We start from the raw sequence: 19763 nt of genomic DNA, 5'->3' as shown, positions 1-19763 counted from the left end.
CCCTGTTTTTGTGTGTACATAAGGTAAACCTAACATCCTGGGCCTCAAAACTCTAGGGCCAGAGTTCACAACTTCTAAGAAGGGAAAGGCCATCTTCTGACTAAAAAACAATTGCAAAAACAAATGTCATTCTAGCAACAACTTGACAAAGCCTCTAAGGATGTTTTTGCTCTAACTTCATGATCAGGATATTCACCATAAATGATGTATTCCCTGTTCATTTTTCTAATCAGCAGAATAAGTCAGTAAACCACATTTTAGTGCCAATCAGGGGTTCTACTGCAGAACTTAAAGTGACAACTAGAAAAGGAGGGGACAAAGGTACATGGCTAGGTAGTGGATTTTTTTAAAAAATATATGTCCTATGGATCCCTTCCTTCACTGAATAGTTTGAATTTTTATGACATTAAAGTTCTAATCATGATCTAAGGTAGATTTCTTAAATGCAAAAAAAGATTTTAGATATCTTCTCACTAACTGGTTAGCTCTTTAAGAAAATATAATTAATTCTAAGTAAAAAATGCAAGCCAACATGAATAGCAACAGCTTTGGCCAAGCAACAGTTTGGTGAAACATAAAGGATGTGAGAATAATATCTAGGCATTAAACAAAATGCGAAAAAGTACAAGAGGTCTGAGGTCTGATATCAAAGGAGAAATTAGAGATTGAGGAAGAGCTCAAAGAGTTGGAAGACTTTGCTTTGAACGAAAGTAAAAAGGAAGGATAAGATGCAGAGGGTCTCTAAAAGGCTATTGGTAAAAGACTGACTTTGACCTGGTCCATATAAAGTGTGCTGATAAAACTAGGTTTCCTTACTCCACTGACAATTGAGGGTCTAGTTCCTTTATATTGTTACTAGTGGCCTGGCGCATGAAATTCGTGCAAATTAAAAGGGAATTAATTAGAGGAAATATTTTAATATTGCTATTTTCTCTTTCTCTATAATAGAAGTGTCAGAAAGGAAAGAAAATTACTAAAATGTATATGAAAATCTCCCTCCTGTCAGAGTCTGGGACACGCCATGGGACCTAGAGTAAAGTCCCCACCCACCACCTGCACACACTTCAAAAACGCAGGAGACCCAGACCCAGCCGGCCCCACCCCCATTGGGTGAGACACAGACCCGGCTGGCTCCACCCCCGTCAAGCCCCTCTGGGCAGGGGGCATAGCCTCAGGTCCCCTGGCCAGGCGCTGGGTGGGGGGGCACAGTTTCAGGTCCCCCGTCAAGCCCTGCTGGGCAGGGAGCGTGGCCTGCGGTCTCCCAGCCCAGAACCAGGGCGGAGGGCATGACCTGAGGTCTCCTGGCCCAGAGCCAGGGAAGGGGGCATGGCCTGAGGTCCTCCATCAAGCCCCGCTGGATGGGGGGCGTGGCCTGAGGTCCCTCGCCCTGGCCAGGAGCCATGCAACCTCAGGTCCCTGCTGTCTGGTCGTGACGCTATGATGTCCTGGCTAATTTGCATATTCCTCTATTATATAGAAGATTCCACTGGGTATGCTGTGTAAGGGGTTGGAAAACACTATCAAAATGTTTGTACAAGAATTTAAAACATGCTTGCTGCCAGTTCTGCCATTGGTGTGTTTTTGTCTATTTTGCAGCAAAGAGGTAAGTTTAATATGGGATTTCATGGTCTATATGGCAGAAAGGGACTTTGGCTTTTCATTTACACAGCAATTTATTGAAGCTCTTTTTAATACCAGGCCACATGTATGGTACTTTTGCTTAAGAAAATTAAAATTGAAAGTGACTGCTCTGTCCCTTGCAAGTCAACAAGACTTACTTACTCTCCCATGTTGTGTCTTTAGTTAGTCCACACCACATGAGCCATAAATACATCAAGTCACTGAATATTGAGGAGTCTGAGCTTAAATGGGTGGTGTTTGTACATTAAAAGCTCACTAGAAACCATAAAATCTATGTGAATGCAGGCTCTTCATATGAGGATAGAGCTACAGAGAGCTCTGATAGCACTTGATAAATCCTTCTCGTCAAAACAGCAGAACCTGAGGGTGGATAGTCTGTGTTCTGGTCATAATATCAAACTGAGAGTTGAAATACTTGGTAATTCAAGGTTGCTCAATGACTTCCTATCTAAATTATACTGTTCATCCAATAAATATTTATGATCAACTACTATGTGCAGGGAAGTCTTCTAGGTACAGAAAATTTATAGAAACAATTCTTGCCCTTGAATAGTTCATAGGTATGGTGGAAAAGACAGACATAAACATACTGAAATCACATATGACCAGTTCCAGTATAGAAGTACAAACAAATGCTATAGGAACATAGAAGAGGAACAATAAATTCTGTCTATAAGAGGTGGGTGGGAGGGGGAAATCCAGAGGATGCTTCATAGAGAAAATAACATTTGAAATGGGTCTTCAAAGATGAGTAGGATTATCAAAAGTCAGAGAATGTGGGAAGTGTTCACAAGTGAAGAAAACATAAGATAAAATGTTCAGAGATGGGAAAGTGAAGAATTTTATTTTGGAATAATGAATAACCCAGGATGGCTTATGTGTGGTCTACTTAATTGCTAAATGAATAAATGAATTAATAAATAAACTAAGAAGGAACTTGTCTACCACAGAGTATATGCCAGAAGACATTTAAACTTTATCTTGTATGCAGTAGGGAGCCAGAGAAGTTTTATTTTCTAGGAAAAAACAATCATACACACACACACACACACACACACACACACACACACACACACACACACTAGTGGCCTGGTGCACGAAATTCATGCACAGGGGGGGTTTCCCTCAGCTCAGCCTGCACCCTCTCCAATTGGGGACCCCTTGAGGGATGTCCAACCTCCGGTTTAGGCCTGATCCCTAAACTGGAGGTTGGACATCCCTCTTGCAATCTGGGACCTCTGGCTCCTAACTGCTCACCTGCCTGCCTGCCTGATCACCCCTAACTGCCTCTGCCTGCCTGCCTGATCGCCCCTAACTGCCCTCACCTGCCAGCCTGAACACACCCCCAACTGCCCTCCCCTGCCGGCCTGATCTCGCCCTCAACTGCCTCTACCTGCCTGATCACCCCCAAATGCTCTCCCCTGCCAGCCTAATCTCGCCCCCAACTGCTCTCCCCTGCTGGCTTGATCTCACCCCAAATGGCCCTCCCCTGCCAGCCTGATCTTGCCCCTGACTGCTCTCCCCAGCTGGCCTGATCTCACCCCCAACAGCCCTCCCTTGCCAGCCTGATCTCGCCCCCAATGGCCCTCCCCTGCCAGCCTGGTTGCCTGCAACTGCCCTCCCCTGCCGGTCTGATTTTGCCCCCAATTGCCCTCCCCTGCTGACTTGATCTCGCCCCCAACTGCCCTCCCCTATGGGCCTGATTGCCCCTAACTGCCTTTGCCTTGGTCCCCACCACCATGGCTTTGTCCAGAAGGAAGTCAGACGTCCGTAACATGTCCAGTCGACCTGGTATAATTAGCATATTACCCTTTTAGTAGTATAGATAGATTATATAAGACTAGGGTCCCGGTGCACGAAATTCGTGCACTGGGGGTTGGGGGTCCCTGAGCCCAACCTGCCCCCTCTCACATACTGGGAGCCCTCAGGGGATGTCCTACTGATGGTTTAGGCCCGCGCCCCACGGGGAGTGGGCCTAAGCCACAGTCTGGCCTCCCTTTGTGGGAGGCAAGCAGGCTGATCAGGGGAAGGCACCAGCCCCATCACCCCGCTGCTGCAGCCACTGTCAGTCACCGCAGCCACCAAGGTGTTTTCATCAACACGGACTCCAGTCCCTTCACCAAGAAAAAATGACAACTTTCTTTAGGCATTTTCAAGATGTGTCTTTCACAGGATATGCATTTCTTTATTTATTTTTTTATCCTCACCTGAGGATGTTTCCATTGACTTTTAGAGAACGTGGAAGAGAAAGGGAAAGACAGAGAGAAACATCAAAGTTAGAGGAACACTTTGATTGGTTGCCTCCTGTATGAGCCTGATCTGGGCTTCGGCCAGGGAGGAGCCTGTAACCTAGGTACATGCCCTTGATCAGAATCAAACCCAGACCCTGCTGTCTGTAGGCTGAGGCATTATCCACTGAGTCAAACCGGCTAGGGCAGGATATGACATTTCTTAGCCCTCCAGCAGCAGACCTTCATTTTTTTCTCCAGAAGTGTGGTGGAAAAACCCTAGATTACCTTTTTGGATTCTTATTACCCAAGTTACTAAGAATATTACCAGTGGTATATAGGAAGCTTAGCCAATGTGCAGTCAGAAAAGGTGTTTCCTCAATAGTTCACACCAATGGAGGGCTAGGCCCTGCCCAGACCTAAAGCCTCTGGCCGAAGCTTTAGGCCTGGGAAGGCCCCTCCAGCTCCCTCTGATCACTGGCTCAGCCCTTGCCCAGGCCTGCCCAGACCGAAAGCCTCTTGGGCAGGAGCGGACCAAGCTCCCTGCGATCAGTCGCAGGGGTCCGCTCCTGCCCAGGCCGAAAGCAGACCGCCAGCTCCCTTCCTAGGCAATTGATCACAGGGGGTCCGCTCTTGCACCAGGGCAAAGCAACCCCCAGCTCCCTGCCATCGATTGCAGGGGTCTGCTTCGGGACCAGGCCAAAAGCTTCCTCCGGAGGCTTTCGGCCTGGTGCCGGAGCAGACACCCAGCTTCCTGCGATGGATTGCAAGGGGTCCGCTCATTCACCAGGCCAAAAGCCTCCAGCAGAAGCTTTCGGCCTGGTGCGGGAGCAGACACCCAGCTCCCAGCAATCGATTGCAGGGGTCTGCTCCAGCACCAGGCCAAAAGCAGACACCCAGCTCCCTGCGATCGATTGCAGGGGTCTGCTCTGGCACCAGGCCAAAAGCAGATACCCAGCTCCCTGCGATCGATTGCAGGGGTCTGCTCCAGCACCAGACCAAAAGCATAGGCTTTCGGCCTGGTGCCGGAGCAGACACCCAGCTCCATGTGATCTATTGCAGGGGGTCTGCTCTTTCACCAGGCCAAAAGCCTCCAGCGAAGCTTTCAGCCTGGTGCCGGAGCAGACACCCAGCTCCCTGTGACTGATTGCAGGGGGTCTGTTTCGGGACCAGGCCAAAAGCCTCTGCCGGAGGCTTTCGGCCTGGTGCCAGAGCGGACTGTTGCAGGGGGTCCGCTCAGGGAGCCTATGTATGCAAATTAACTGCCATCTTGGTTGGGTTAATTTGCATACTCGCCCTGATTGGCTGGTGGGCATGGCTTGGGCTGGTGGGTGTGGCTTGGGCATAGCGAAGGTGTGGTCAATTTGCATATTACCCTTTTATTAGGTAGGATAGGATTGTTTAAATGGAAGGGAAAGCCTTTTTCAAGAGGAGATGCTTTTGGCAGACAAAATTACATAATCCCTACATCTGGACTGACAGCCAGCCATATGCACTATACTACCAAACCAGTCATTAAAAAATTGAACCACTTTCTTACACCTTACACCAAATAGCTGTTGCCCTTAAAACCCCTCCTCAGCCCCCACCTTAGGTTCTGCCTTTGCAGTTCACCCAGATTAGGTTCTGATTGGTCAGTTTCTATGCCAGTCAGTGTCAAAAGCTCCGCCTCCTAGGCAGCCATTGACTCCTCGCACTTCACCCAGATTTGATTCTGATTGGTCGGTTTCTATGCCAGTCGGCGTCAAAAGCTCTGCCTCCTAGGCAGCCACTGGCTCCTCACCCTTCACCCAGATTTCATTCTGATTGGTCGGTTTCTATGCCAGTCAGCTTCTCCAGGCCTATCAACAGGCCTGATCAGAGAGGTGGGGCTGATCAGCAGCCTCAGCAGAGGCCCCAGAGAAAGAGAGGCATGGCTGCTGGCCAGGCCCGGAGTGAAAGAGAGAGGCAAGTGCTGATCAACCGCTGCCATGGAGACTAACTACAGATCAGACCCTGCTTCTCTCTCCAGGCTCCTCTTCGGGCCTGATCCGCAGCCCCCCCTTGGCAGTCAGTTCTGGGTCTGGGCACCCACAGCAGCAATAGTCAGTGCTGGGTCACCACAGCAACCCAGCACTGACTTTGGAACAGTCAAGCCTTTGGTCGTTTTGGATGGTATGGACGCTGGCTCTTTATATAGATATGAAATTCATGCATGGGGGGGGGGTATCCCTCAGCCTGGTCTGCACCCTCTCCAATCTGGGACCCCTTGGGGGATTTCAAACTGCAAGTTATGGCCCAATCCCACAGGAATCAGGCCTAAACCGGCAGTTGGACATCCCTCTCGCAATCCGGGACCGCTGGCTCCTACCCGCTCACCTGCCTGCCTGCCTGATGACCCCTAACCACTCTGCCTGCTGGCCTGATCACCCCCACCTGCCCCCCACTGGCCTGCATGCCCTCCTGCCCCCCTGCCAGCCTGCTTGCCCCCAATGGCTCCTCTGCCAACCTGCTCACCCCCAACTGCCCACCCACAGCCTGCTCGCCCCCACCTGCCCCCCTGCTGGCCTGCTCACTCCCAATTGCCCCTTTTGCTGGCCTGATTGCCCCCAACTGCCCTCCCCTGCTGGATTTCTTACACCTTACACCAAATAGCTGTTGCCCTTAAAACCCCTCCTCGGCCCCCACCTTAGGTTCTGCCTTTGCAGGTCACCCAGATTTAGTTGTGATTGGTCGGTTTCTATGCCAGTCAGCATCAAAAGCTCCACCTCCTAGGCAGCCATTGGCTCCTCGCACTTCACCCAGATTTGGTTCTGATTGGTCGGTTTCTATGCCAGTCAGCATCTCCGGGCCTATCTTCGGGCCTGAATATAGAGGTGGGGCTGATCAGCAGCCACCCCAGGCTGCTGGTGAGCAGGCTGAACTGATGACCTCTGGGAGAGAGAGAGAGGCTTGGCTGCTGGTGAGGCCCGGAGAGAGAAGCAGGGTCTGATCACTCTGGGCCTCACCAGCAGCCCGCTGCCACTGCTGATCAGCCCCAACTCTCTCTCTCTCTGAGAGGTCAGCAGTTCAGCCTGCTTGCCTGCTACGTGCGCAGCCTGGCGTTTGGTCGAGCCTCCGGTCGTTGTGGATGTTACAACCCTGGCTCTTTATATACTAGTGGCCTGGTGCATGAAATTTGTGCATAGACGGGGGGGTATCCCTCAACCTGGCCTACACCCTCTCCAATCTGGGACCCCTCGGGGGATGTCCAACTGATGGTTTAGGCTCAATCCCTGTGGGACATCCTCTCGCTATCCGGGACCACTGGCTCCTAACTGCTCACCTGCCTGCCTGCCTGATAGCCCCTAACCACTCTGCCTGATGGCCTGCTCTCCTCCAACTGGCCCCCTACTGGCCTTCTTGCCCCCAACTGCCCCCCTTGCCAACCTGATCGCCCCCAACTGCCCCCCCTGCCGGCCTGCTTGCCCCCAACTGCCCCCCTCTGCCGGCCTGCTAACCTCCAATGCCTCCCCCTGCTGGCCTGATCACCCCCAACTGCCCTCCCCTCCTGGCTTGATCGCCCTTAACTGCCTCTGCCTCGGCCTTGCTACCATGGCTTTGTCCAGAAGGGCGTCCAGAAGGTCTCCCGGTCTGATTAGCATATTACCCTTTTATTAGTATACACACACACACACACACACACACACACACACACACACACATACACACACACACACACACACGTAAAAATACCATCTGCAAGTATTAGGGAAAATGGGTGAGAATGTAGAAGGGACTGGACACTGAAGGCAAGAAGACCAGGTAGGAGGCTTGTGTAATCAGTCTTTAGGAGGAAAATGCTAAAAGGTTGAACTCAATCAGTGGCAGTTGGATGAAGAGCAGTTTGATGAATTTTGAGGATTATTCTAGAAGTAGAATTAGTAGAAGTTGGTGATTACTGGATATGGAAATTATGAAAGATTTGGAGATTGCACCATATATTATCTTTCATAAAGAATGACAGTGCCATTACAACCAAGATAGAGTACACAGGAGGAAGGGTGGCATTTGAAGGGAGCAGATTAAAAGTTCAATTTTGAACAAGTTAATTCAAAGTACCTGAGGGACAGTCAAGTGAAGATATCTAGCAGGAAAATGGTAGATGTACCTCAGAAGGTACATAAAAACTAGATTGCTAGATCTAGAAGCTTCAAAGGTCAGGTGTTCTTATCATTGGTTTCACATTAGAATCACCTCAAAGTTAAAACAAACAAACAAAAACATCTACTGATGCCTGTGCTTCACTCTAGCTTAAATAAATCCATATATATATAAGGGTAAGACTTATACAAAAGAATATTTTTTAAACTCCACATGTTATTCTAATAGGGTATCAGTGTGAGAAGCACTAACAATGGCTAGTTAATACCAAGGGAATGGAAACTCAAGAAAAATATAGAGTGGTTTATAAAGGGCACATTAAGGAGAAAATGCTGGTGGAAAATACCTTTTTAGGGATAGTTAGAAGAAAATAAGGTAGTAAAGATGAAGATTGAAAAAGAGTTGCCAGAAAGATATGGAGAGACTCAAGATAAAGTGGTGTCACTTGAGCAAAAGGGAAGAGGGTATCAAAAAGAAAGGTGTGTTCAAATAGCATCAAATGCTCAGTAGTGCCCCAACATACCAGCCTGGAGTAGTTTACTGAGTAACAAGTTGTCACCTATTAAAGAACAAGATAGTTCTGAGTAAAAGAGAGATAGGTCAAGAAAATTGTGAATCATTTGGATACCTTTCAGCCGTGGTGATTGCTAGATGCCCAAGAAAAAAGCAAGGATATTAGAGTGGCAGGGGGAAGTGCCAAAGAAAAAAATCTGCCAGCCTTATAACTTTTCCCTGCCTTCAACATCTGAATACTTACTTAACTGAAGAACTGTTTGATAAGTAACTAGAGCTCTGCCTCATAGTCATCTTCTTTGTGAAAATTGGAAAGATCCAGAAGTAGTTACGTGATCATCCAAGCAGAGTAGCTCTCACAAACTAGAGAATAAGAACCGGAGTGCTTAGGGCATGTGTGCTAAGAACAGCCCAAACACACACAGTATGGTGACTAGAAAAGCCATTATTCCTTGTCTTGTTGGAGTCCAAAGACAACCATAGGATTGTAAAACACCACTTCAGAGCTATAGAAGGAATGTGTTACAGTGCCACCTGCTGGTAATAAGACCACAAGCAAGTTTCTATTTTAAAAAACAAAATCATGAATTCCCTGAGGCTGAAGATTACAGATAAATAAATTTCATTCTGATTTATAATTGAGGGTGATGCCTCACTCAGTAGTTTCTTTTATTCAAAATACATTTTCATAATTGAAAATAGAGCTCTGATTGGACCTCCTTATTATAGCAAATGGAAAGCATGTATACAGAAACACTAGAAGCCCAAGACTAGAATATCCCTTGAACCCTGCCCTTTGCTTTCCAATCTAAGGCACTTCAACCCACACTTCCTTTCCAAAACCTCAATATATTTTTATATTTTTAAAAAGTAGATATATTCTCAAGACACCATCTGTCTGCTTGTTTCTGTGTAAATATATCTCTTCATCTAGTTGAATCAGAAACTATCCTACAGCCAATCTGGGGTACTTAATACTCAAAAAATAGCCTGCACTTTAGGTATCTATACATTTGATGCTGCTGTTCCCTCTGCTAAGAATAATGCCCCATTACTAGTCCCAACCCAGTCTTCATATTCAATGTCAAATGAAACCTCTCCCCTTATCACCCTCACCTCCCAGCTGGAAATAAAATCTCTTCTATCTGAACTGTATCTGTGTGTCTTTTATGACACTTATTTTATACCTTTTATAAGAGTTGTAAACAAGTTATATCCATGGTGTAGTAAAAGGAACATAAACTTTGAAATCTGTCCATGGTCCCAAACCTGGATTTGCTATTTAGTAGTCAGGGACCTTAGTTAAACTCACCCTCCCTGAGCTTCAGTTTTCTCATCTGTAAAATTAGGATAATGATGTCCACACAAGGGGACAGTATGGCAGAAAATTTAAGAGAAGGACAATTGAGTCAGTTATAGCAGGGCTTAATTCCTGATTCTGCTCCTTACTAGCTATATAAAAGTGCTCAAATTATTTATCCACTCAAAGCCTCAATTTCCTCATCTGTAAAATGAGACAATAGTTTGACCTACCTAATTCAGTGCCTTTATGAGGCAACTAGAGGCCCAGTGCACAAAATTCATGCACGGGGCCGGGGTGTCCCTCAGCCCAGCCTGCAACCTCTCCAATCTGGGACCCCGTGAGGGATGTCTGACTGTCCACCGGGATCGAGCCTAAACGGGCAGTTGGACATCCCTCTCACAATCCAGGACTGCTGGCTCCCAACCACTCACTTGCCTGCCTGCCTGATTGCCCCTAACTGCTTCTGCCTGCCAGCCTGATCACCCACTAACCATTCCCCTGCCAGCCTGATCTATGCCTAACTGCTCCCCTGCCGGCCCGATTGTCCCTAACTGCCCTCCCCTGCTGGCCTGGTCACCCCTAACTATCCTCCCCTGTAGCCCTGGTCAACCCCAACTGCCTTCCCCTGCTGGCCCAGTCACCCCTAACTGCCATCCCTTGCCAGCCTGGTCGCTCCTAACTGCCCTCCCCTGCAGGCCTGGTCGCCCCCAACTGCCCTCCCCTGCTGGCCTGGTCCCCCCAACAGCCCTCCCCTGCAGGTCTGGTCCCCCCCAACTGCCCTCCCCTGCAGGCCTGGTCACTCCCAACTGCCCTCCCCTGCAGGCCTGGTCCCCCCAACTGCCCTCCCCTGCAGGCCTGGTCCCCCCAACTGCCCTCCCCTGCAGGCCTGGTCACTCCCAACTGCCCTCCCCTGAAGGCCTGGTCCCCCCCCCAACTGCCCTCCCCTGCAGGCCTGGTCGCCTCCAAATGCCCTCCTCTGCTGGTCCGGTCACCCCTAACTGCCCTCCCCTGCAGGCCTGATCACCCCCAACTGCCCTCCTTTGCAGGTCTGGTCCCTCTCCACTCCCCTCCCCTGCTGGCCTGATTGCCCACAACTGCCCTCCCCTGCCAGCCATCTTGTGGTGGCCATCTTGTGTCCACATGGGGGTAGCCATCTTTGACCACATGTGGGCGGCCATCTTGTGTGTTAGAGTGATTGGCCAATTTGCATATTACCTCTTTATTATATAGGATAATGTATATAGAATGCCTGGCATATAGCTACACTCAATGCTTATTAGTTTCTCCCTTCCCCTATGATTTACTAAATTCCTTAGGAGCAAAAATCATGCTCTATTTCTGATCACCTAAAGGTACCCAGCACAGGGCTTTTTATATAGTGTGCTTATATGTTTGGTAAATTAATAAATGTCATGATTATATATTTCCTAGCAGAATTTAGTTCCAGGCAACCACTATCTCATTTCTCCACAAAACAGTGATGCCAAATATGTGTCATGCATCTCACATGTTTAATGGGTGCCTCTTAAACCATGTTTTTCTTGTCTGTAGCCCTTTAGGGAGAATACACTTAAATACAGCTCTCCTAAGTCACATCCACAGCGAGTATCAGGGCCTGATTCTTGTTAGCCTGGGGGAAGGTCACTGAATTTCAAGGCATATCTTTTTAGAGAAGATCAGTTCTGATGCAATCCTCACAAAGCATTATGCTTCTCTATGATAGTTTCAGATAAATATATGGCAGCAAAAATAGGGCAAGACTCAGAATATGAACAAAAGTTTAAACCTGCATATTCAGTATTCATCTAATGGACCAGGAGTGTTATGCATATTTTAAGAAATCTCTGGATGTCAGCTTTCTCCAGGGACCAAACTAAATAGGCAGTAATGGTGTACTTCTGCAGAGCACATATTTCATTTAGAGCAAATTATACCTGTAGAAGTCAACAGAGCCACAAGGGATGCACTTTAGCCTAACATGCCTACATGAGTTGGATTATGATAGAAACTAAACTAGCAGAAATCGTATGTATTCAAAGCTTCTCTCCACTCTGGCATATACAATATCCTTTTATTCCAAAACAGAGTAGAAAGGAGCCCATTCACTACAGTTCTTGGCAGTTCTTGTTGATATGCTAAATTACAACATCAAAATTAATAGAATGTTCAATTTATTCTTACTTCTCTCTCACTCTTTCCCATTACAGACAACAATGAATCCAACACAATACCAAGCTTGGCAACTTCTTTCAGTATTTGGGCAATGCTACAGAATTGGACAAGATCCCTACATGGAATTGTTTTCAGACTTTCCTGCTTTTAAATTCATTAAATATTTTAATTAGCTTGATTACCCACACATTTTCATTTAAAGAGGGTCAGTATCATAAAAGACTTCAATATTTCATTCATATCAGATATTGTTGATATGTACAGCAAGTAAAATAATGAACTCAGGTCTTAATTCACATGCTCTCCTCTTCCTCTGCCATACTTTGTTGCCCAAACTCTTTCTTTTTTTCTTTTTTTTTTCTTTTTTTTTTGATTTTTTACAGAGAGGAAGGGAGAGGGATAGAGAGCTAGAAACATCGATGAGAGAGAAACATCAACCAACTGCCTCCTGCACACCCCCTACCGGGGATGTGCCTGCAACCAAGGTACATGCCCTTGACCAGAATCGAACCCAGGACCTTCCAGTCCGCAGGCCGACACTCTATCCACTGAGCAAAACCGGCTTCGGCTCTTTGTTGCCCAAACTCTTAATGGAATGGCCAGAGATTTCCCCTTCCAGATTGATTTGCTGCTTTGCTAATCTCTCACACTCCCTCTCTCAACCTCTCTCCCTTTCTCTGGTTATCACGGTTCTCTCCAGCTAGTCTTCAAGTGATGATTCAAATGTTTCTTTCTTTCTTTTCTTTTCTTTCTTTCTTTCTTTCTTTCTTTCTTTCTTTCTTTCTTTCTTTCTTTCTTTCTTTCTTCTCTCTCTCTCTCTCTCTCTCTCTCTCTCTCTCTCTCTCTCTCTCTCTTCCCCCCCCCACAATGTTCTTTGAATCCAAGAAACATACTCATCATAGCCAAGATGGGGATTTTAGTAAATAATGAAGTGTTTTGGTTTTTTTTTTCATTTGGATTTAGATTGGCAAACATTCTTTAATCAAGAATATTCACTTAGTAAATGTGTAATGAGAGAGGGCTCTGACCTTTCCTGGGTTGGAAATACAGGTTTGGTACAGTGACTTCAGTGGACAATTTGTTGCATCTTTCAAAAATTTAAATAAAGATTCTATCCAAATTTTTACACTTCTCCCTAGACACAGGTGCCTCACTCCCTGCCATCTCCATTACTTACACTGTGCTCCTCCTTCCTTACTGAAAATGCCCTCCTCCCTTGTTCCTCCTCACTCTGGTTCTATCTGCTGTCAAGGCTTCCTTTAAGCCCCTCATCTTCTACAGTAGTCCAATATTGACCCTGCCTTTCTCTGAATCCCCTAGCTTTGGAGGCCTGTACTGTGCAAGTTTAATAATGAATTAAATTCTCTTGTATTATTCTACAGGAGATTAATATGTGAAGCATCCCCAGTAAGAATATTTCCTCCCATTTAAATATATATTTTTATCATACATTTAAGCAATCTTTGTAGAAAAAAAATCATTTAACTATACATACTAAACATCATTTCAATTTTTTCATTTTTGATTAGTGTAAATGCATATTTTTAATAATCATTGTGATCTGGATTTTGTTTTATTTTTTGTTTGTTTGTTTTTATCCTCACCCGAAGACATGCTTATTGACTTTAGAGAAAGGGGAAGGGAGGGAGGGAGGGAGGGAGGGAGGGAGGGAGGGAGGGAGGGAGGGAAATTTCAATGTGAGAGAGAAACATCAATTGGCTGCCTTCCTGTATTGCCCCAAATGGGAATCGTACCTACAACCTAGGTATGTGTCCTGACCTAGAATCAAACTTGCAACCTTTTGGTATATGGGACTATGCTCCAACCAACTGTGCCACACCAGCCAGGACGCAATCTGGGTGTTTTTGGTTTTTTTTTGCTTAATTTATTTATATTCACATTTCTGTGTATGAATTTGGCCTAAATACTGGTCATTTTAATACCTATACAGTGGTCCATCAGGTTAGCATAATTTGCTTAGTCATTTATTTATCCCAATGAGATTAAGTATTATGGAACAAGGGAATTTTTATTTATTTTCTCTCCCTGCCCACCCCCCCGCCCCCAGAACTAGTGGAATGCTTACATAAAGTAAATTAAATAGTATATCATGACTGGCTATACCTTTGGCCACATGAAAGTCAAAGACCGAGAATCCTAAAATTATTTGCCCTTCTACTTCTTCAATATGTGTGAATTTCATTCAGCTCCGTTCTGGCCATAAATTCTTTCTGACTAATCTCTCTCATCCCTGACTACTTCTTACATGCTGTCAACTTTGTCCTATACTCCAAAGTTTAATAGACTCCTATACCATTTCCAATGGCCAGGCCCAGCCAATCCTCCAATACCAATTTCCCTTCCTTCCAAGATCTAGTGTCCTTTATGGAATTCAACATAATTATAAAGATAAAATTATCAAGACTTAATTATCACTTTCAATTAAAAAGAGATCATGTGATGGTATTTTCCCCTTGAAGTTTGCACTATTAGAATAAATTTAGGAGATGAGATTCAGTAGCACTTTGTTGATCTTTTAACTTCTAATCTAGTGCTCTTGCACTCCACAGATAAATGCACAATGTGAATATTTTCAGAGAAACATTACTTTTAAGCACCATTTTAAAATAAAACATTTTATCTCCTTTTTAAGTAGTCAAAGCAGATTTTGTTTTATTTTTAATTATATAACAACCAATTTCACAAAAAGTTATTTTGTTTACACTTGGAAGTTACTTGAGAAACATTTTCTGGGTTTTGCCATAGATATAGACTCATATAACCTTTATTTCTGCCTTTATGGTCTTCTTCAGTCATCTGATTGGAAATTCTAAAATCAAATTTCTCATGAGAACAAATTGCTATCCTCTCATCAACAATCAGAAAATTTCGTAAGTCTATAAACCTGTAAGTCAAAGCCTCAGGTAAAGCTATTTTTTCATTATATGGAATTGAATGTTTTTGTTCAAGTTGATCCAAAATGTATCTATAAGTACCTACTGTGTGCCAGCAGGCCTTCACATCCTCCTTACCAGTAGAGACTATATTTTTCTAGTTGATTAAGATATTTTTGTAACTGCAATTTTCCTTCAAACACCAGATCACTAAGAAGTTGCTTTATTATGGTCATCCTTCAGATGTATTGACTACAAGATAACCCAATTTGAGTTCAGAATTCAACATACCCTCTCATCAAACTGGTTACCTTTTCCTTTCTCCTCTGATATGGAGATTTAGGCTGGGAGAACCGAATACCACAATTGCATTAACACAGTTCACATTTTCCTGTTGCTGCAGTAGCAGCAGCAACAACAAAAGTCAGAGAAAAGCGAAGGTGACAGTTCAATAACCCCCCGCCCGCCAATAAAATCCAGGAATACTCTGGGGACATGATTTTTTAGGTAAAAATAAATAGGCAAATACAAGCCCTTGGGTGATCTCTTCTTGAAGGAAAGCTATTTATCCTATTCATTTTATTAAAAATTAGTTTGACACCTGTCCTCTATTGGGCATTTCTGCCATTAGCCTTTGTCAAGCAAGATATTAACCAACTAGAGGCCCAGTGCATGATTTAATCATGCACCTGGTGCACCAGCGGGCTGGCTGTCCGCCGGTGCACCAGGCCTTCCGAAAGCCTCTGGCGCGGCGGAGGCTTTCGAAAGGCCTTGTGCCGGAGTAGACAGCCGGCCAGCTCCCCCGCTTTGGCTTTGGATCGCGGGGGAGCTGGCCAGCTCTCCGCCTGTGCACCAGGCCTTCCGAAAGCCTCCGGCGCGGCAGAGGCTTTCAAAAGGCCTTGTGCCGGAGCAGACAGCCGGCCAGCTCCCCCGCTTTGGCTTTTGATCGCGGGGGAGCTGGCCAGCTGTCCGCCGGTGCACCAGGCCTTCCGAAAGCCTCCGGCGCAGCCATGGCACAGATGCTGGCCCAATCAGCTACCCCGGCCACCCTGAGTCCCGCCCCCTGCGCCTCCTGCTGGCCCAATCGTGGGCGTAGCGGAGTGATGGTAATTTACATATTACCATTTTATTATGTAGGATTACCTACCATAAAGAATGACACCTTTAAGTAATATAAACATATTGTTCAGAGAGTAGACTGAACTTATCTATTAGTCCTAAATTTAGGGAATGCCGATGCTATAGCATTATGAGTACTCTGTGAAGTACTTTATGAGTACTCTGTGAAGAAGATAACAAGCCCACACTTGACAATCAGTTACAGTCCTTAAAATTAGATGATGTGAATTTTGGTATATTCTAATGCAACCAAGCCCTAGATGGAATCGCAGAGCCAGCTTTGCTGTTTTTCTAGCCAGGGTTGATGGTTGGGCTTGCCCAGTATGAATGAGTATTACCTAGATATAGAGCCTGTGCTTCAGCTTCTTAAAAAATGTGTACTACTAGAAACCAAGAGGTCTGTTTCAACATGTGCCCAGACCAGATATTTAAAAAAAAACCTGAGTGATTTTTTTTTCTTTGATTGACAAGTATAGAAGAAGAAACTTCCATTCCTTGGTCCTTTGTCTTGTGCATAAGGGAGGCCCTTGGCATCAGTAGTTTTAGGTATCTTAGCAAAAAAAGGAACCCTGTCTATAATGAAATGCACAGAAATCATTATAATTGGCTTCACATCTGGCAGTTATAAATGTAAATGAGTAAAGGGCACATTCCTCATTTTTCAACTTGGAGGAAGGGAAGGAGGGGAAAAAAGTAAAAGTTCTGAGTCCCATTGGTGATTCCAAGAACAACTAAGCTTGAATTTTTATCTCTTTAATTGGCAAAGGCCAAAGAACCTCACAGACTACATAAAACAAAAAATTTTTACAACATATCTGCAAAGTGATTTTTAATATTCTCCACAAGGAATATCATAATAAGAAGGCAAATAATCTATTTTCTGCATAAAATAATATAGCAGAAATGTAGGATCTGGGAAGGGGGTTATGATGAGAGTGGCTATAGAGAAGGAAAGAGTAAAAAGAACTGCTCCAAAATACACCCCCCCACACCTTTTCATCAGCTATGGGCAACTTAGGATGTCTTTATTCACCCATGCTTGTTTTTTGTTACTGTATTTTGAAATTTAAAAACAAATATCATACAGAGAGATATGCACCGAACAACATCATACTATTAGTCTTCCCTGCCTACTCCATGTACACCATAAATAAAAGCAGAAAGGCATAAGAAAAAAGACCAATTGCATTCAAATCATCTCTACTTCCAAGACCTGTAGGAAAATTTTTGTTCCAATGTTATAATTCCTATTGTCCTAGTAGGTATGTGGGGGAATGGAGACTAAAATAATTCAAACACATTCACTCTTGGGTATATCTGTTCAGGTAATGTTTCTTCACTAAAGCTCACTGCAAATATGATACTACTTGGCCACACTAAGAAGACAAAGCTGCGAACCCCTAGAAAGCCACAGTCTCACATTTCATAACTAAAGAATAAAGGGACAAAGCATTAAAAAAGTTAATCTTTTAACTTTCTCTATGTATATACATTTTTAACAGCCTTTTTCTCCATAAATAATAAGCGAACCAAGAAAACAAGAATACGATGATAGCAATTGTGTTCATTTTTTCAGTTTGGATTTTATCAGAATTAAGCTACCATAATATAGATAACTTTTAAAGGTCTCAATTCTTTTATTTTTGTTCCGACTCTGATACAGACATTATAATGCAACAAAGTGAGAAAAATGGTGTCTGGCCCAACAGGTTACATTTGCTAGTAAGTAATAATATCTCCAAATATTTTACTTTAGAAATAATCAATCTGAACCAAGAGAGAAAATGAAAATGTAACTTCAAAAGTAAGGCAAGGAAAGGCAGCCATGTAAAATATGGCAAATTGAAGATAGTATAAGTAAAATGTTACACACAATTATAACTGAAAGTCACAAAATACACTAATATGTTAAATACATACATAAGTGTTTAAGTGGAGAAAAAGCCAATATATTGCCCTACCTTTACCATTCCAGAATGCTTTGCACTTCGGCTTTGCTCTATTTTATAACATGTGACCCACTTTTGTGAAAGACTAATATTCTATCAACTGAAGAACAATACTATTCTTTAGCTACTTCAATTAGCAAGTACTCTCACCACAGAAAATAGACATTAACCAAAGTCCAGGCTCCAGCCAGCATTTACTGCTTTGAAAAATAATCATGTACTTTATTGTCTGGGTTTTATACTAAATGAGAAAGAAGATACATTTAATTCTAGGAAATAACTGAATTAGAAGTCAACAGAAAGCCCCATCACAGGTTTTTTTTTGTTTCTATATTAATAATACATTCCTCAATGTATTACTAGAATGATTACAGACAGAAAATCGATTCTTAAAATCTCATGCATGGTTTGTAATTATAGCTAGAATGTATAATCAAAGCTGAAAGACACATATATCTAAGTATTATTAAACAATGATTAAGCTTTGATTGGAATATCTCCTGGCTACAGCTAATCTCTTAGTTCAATCATGACTGCCTGCCACACCACCATGTTCTAGGAATAGATATTTTTTCTTAAGAAATTCCTCTTTAGGCTATTAGCTAATATATCTGAACTTGGAGTCTTTAAATCTCTGCCTGTTAGGAATTTTGTACAAATGTAAAATGTGAGGAGCTAAAGCTCACTGATATTTGTCAAAAGCTTTCATTTAAACTGTAATGCTGCACACTCAATTAGGAGTAAAGGATATATATTTTTAAAGGTTTCCTGTCTTTTCATTTGCAAATATTTGCTCCCAGGTGTATATTCACTAGCAAATTTAATCAACCCTAAGTAGGCCCTTAACATTTCTTTGTCCACTGAGGGTATACTGTAATTGAAGTTGAACAAAATTCCACTGGTTTCCCAACATTTTCTCAGTGGTAGGCTAAAATCTCATTTTCATTTTGGCTACTTTGCAACATGGCTGGAATACAAGTGCTTCTGTTTAAAGATATTCATAGTTAAAGGCAAAGATACTCTCTGGATGTTCAAAAACCATACTTTTTTAAACCAAAAAAAAAATGTTGTGAAAAGTTGCCAGCAACTTACCAGAGTTTCTCTTTGATACCATCTTCAAATTTTTGCTGAATACAGAACAGATCACAAGGGCCAAAAGAAATGGTGGCTTCATGGTTCACTTTCCTTGGCAGCTGAAAAGTAAAAAAAAAAAAAAAAAAAAAAAAAAAGATATTAAGTTTTTGAGTCACAGATCTTGATTTCAACAAACAGCAACTATAATTTCACATATCTCAAAGATGCATTACAGAAACAATGACCTTCTGGTGACTTCTGGTTTATTTTTATGCAATGGAAGAAAACATTGTTAACAGTTGAATTATGACAAATCTTCCTGCTTAGAACTTTCCAGTGGCTTCCCACTAGATTTACAGTAAAATCTGAACTCCTTCCATTAGACTTTTAACTGCCTGCTGGTGGGGCTCCAGTTATGTGCTTGTTTGCTTGTTTTTAATCTTATTTCCAAAACTTTTCTCCTTGTTGGCTATGCTTCAGCCACTATGGACATTTTATTTGTCCCTGGAGAATGCCAAGGTAATTTCTCCCTCATGGCCTTTGTATTTTGTCCTTCTCCTGAGATATTCCTTCCCACTCTTCATGCATTTAGTTCCTTCATCTTACTGATTTCAGTCCTACAAAAAGGCCTTTCCTGACTACCCAATCTTAAAATCTCATTCTGCCATTCTCTAGCTCACCTACTTGCTTGTTTTATTCATAAGACTGATCAGCACTTAGCTGTTTTGTTTATTTGTGTGAAAGGAAG

At 43.8% G+C, this 19763-nt stretch overlaps 1 protein-coding gene across 1 annotated transcript in view; it reads right to left on the bottom strand.

Moving 5' to 3' along the window:
* Positions 1–19115, bottom strand: part of IL1RAPL2 (interleukin 1 receptor accessory protein like 2) — a gene marked incomplete at both ends in the record, with an annotated part of 1477463 nt that extends 1458348 nt beyond the window's left edge. Inside the window, one exon of the mRNA XM_079764395.1 lies at positions 19034–19115. Within this exon, the coding sequence (XP_079620521.1) occupies positions 19034–19115 (82 nt within the window). The remainder of the gene's footprint in view (positions 1–19033) is intronic.
* Positions 19116–19763: the final 648 nt, after the last annotated feature.

This window comes from Cnephaeus nilssonii, assembly GCF_951640355.1.
Source record: "Cnephaeus nilssonii genome assembly, chromosome: X".
NCBI lineage: Eukaryota > Metazoa > Chordata > Mammalia > Chiroptera > Vespertilionidae > Cnephaeus > Cnephaeus nilssonii.
The sequence above is the reverse complement of the archived record's forward strand: the minus strand, read 5'-3'. Positions and strand labels throughout refer to the sequence as shown.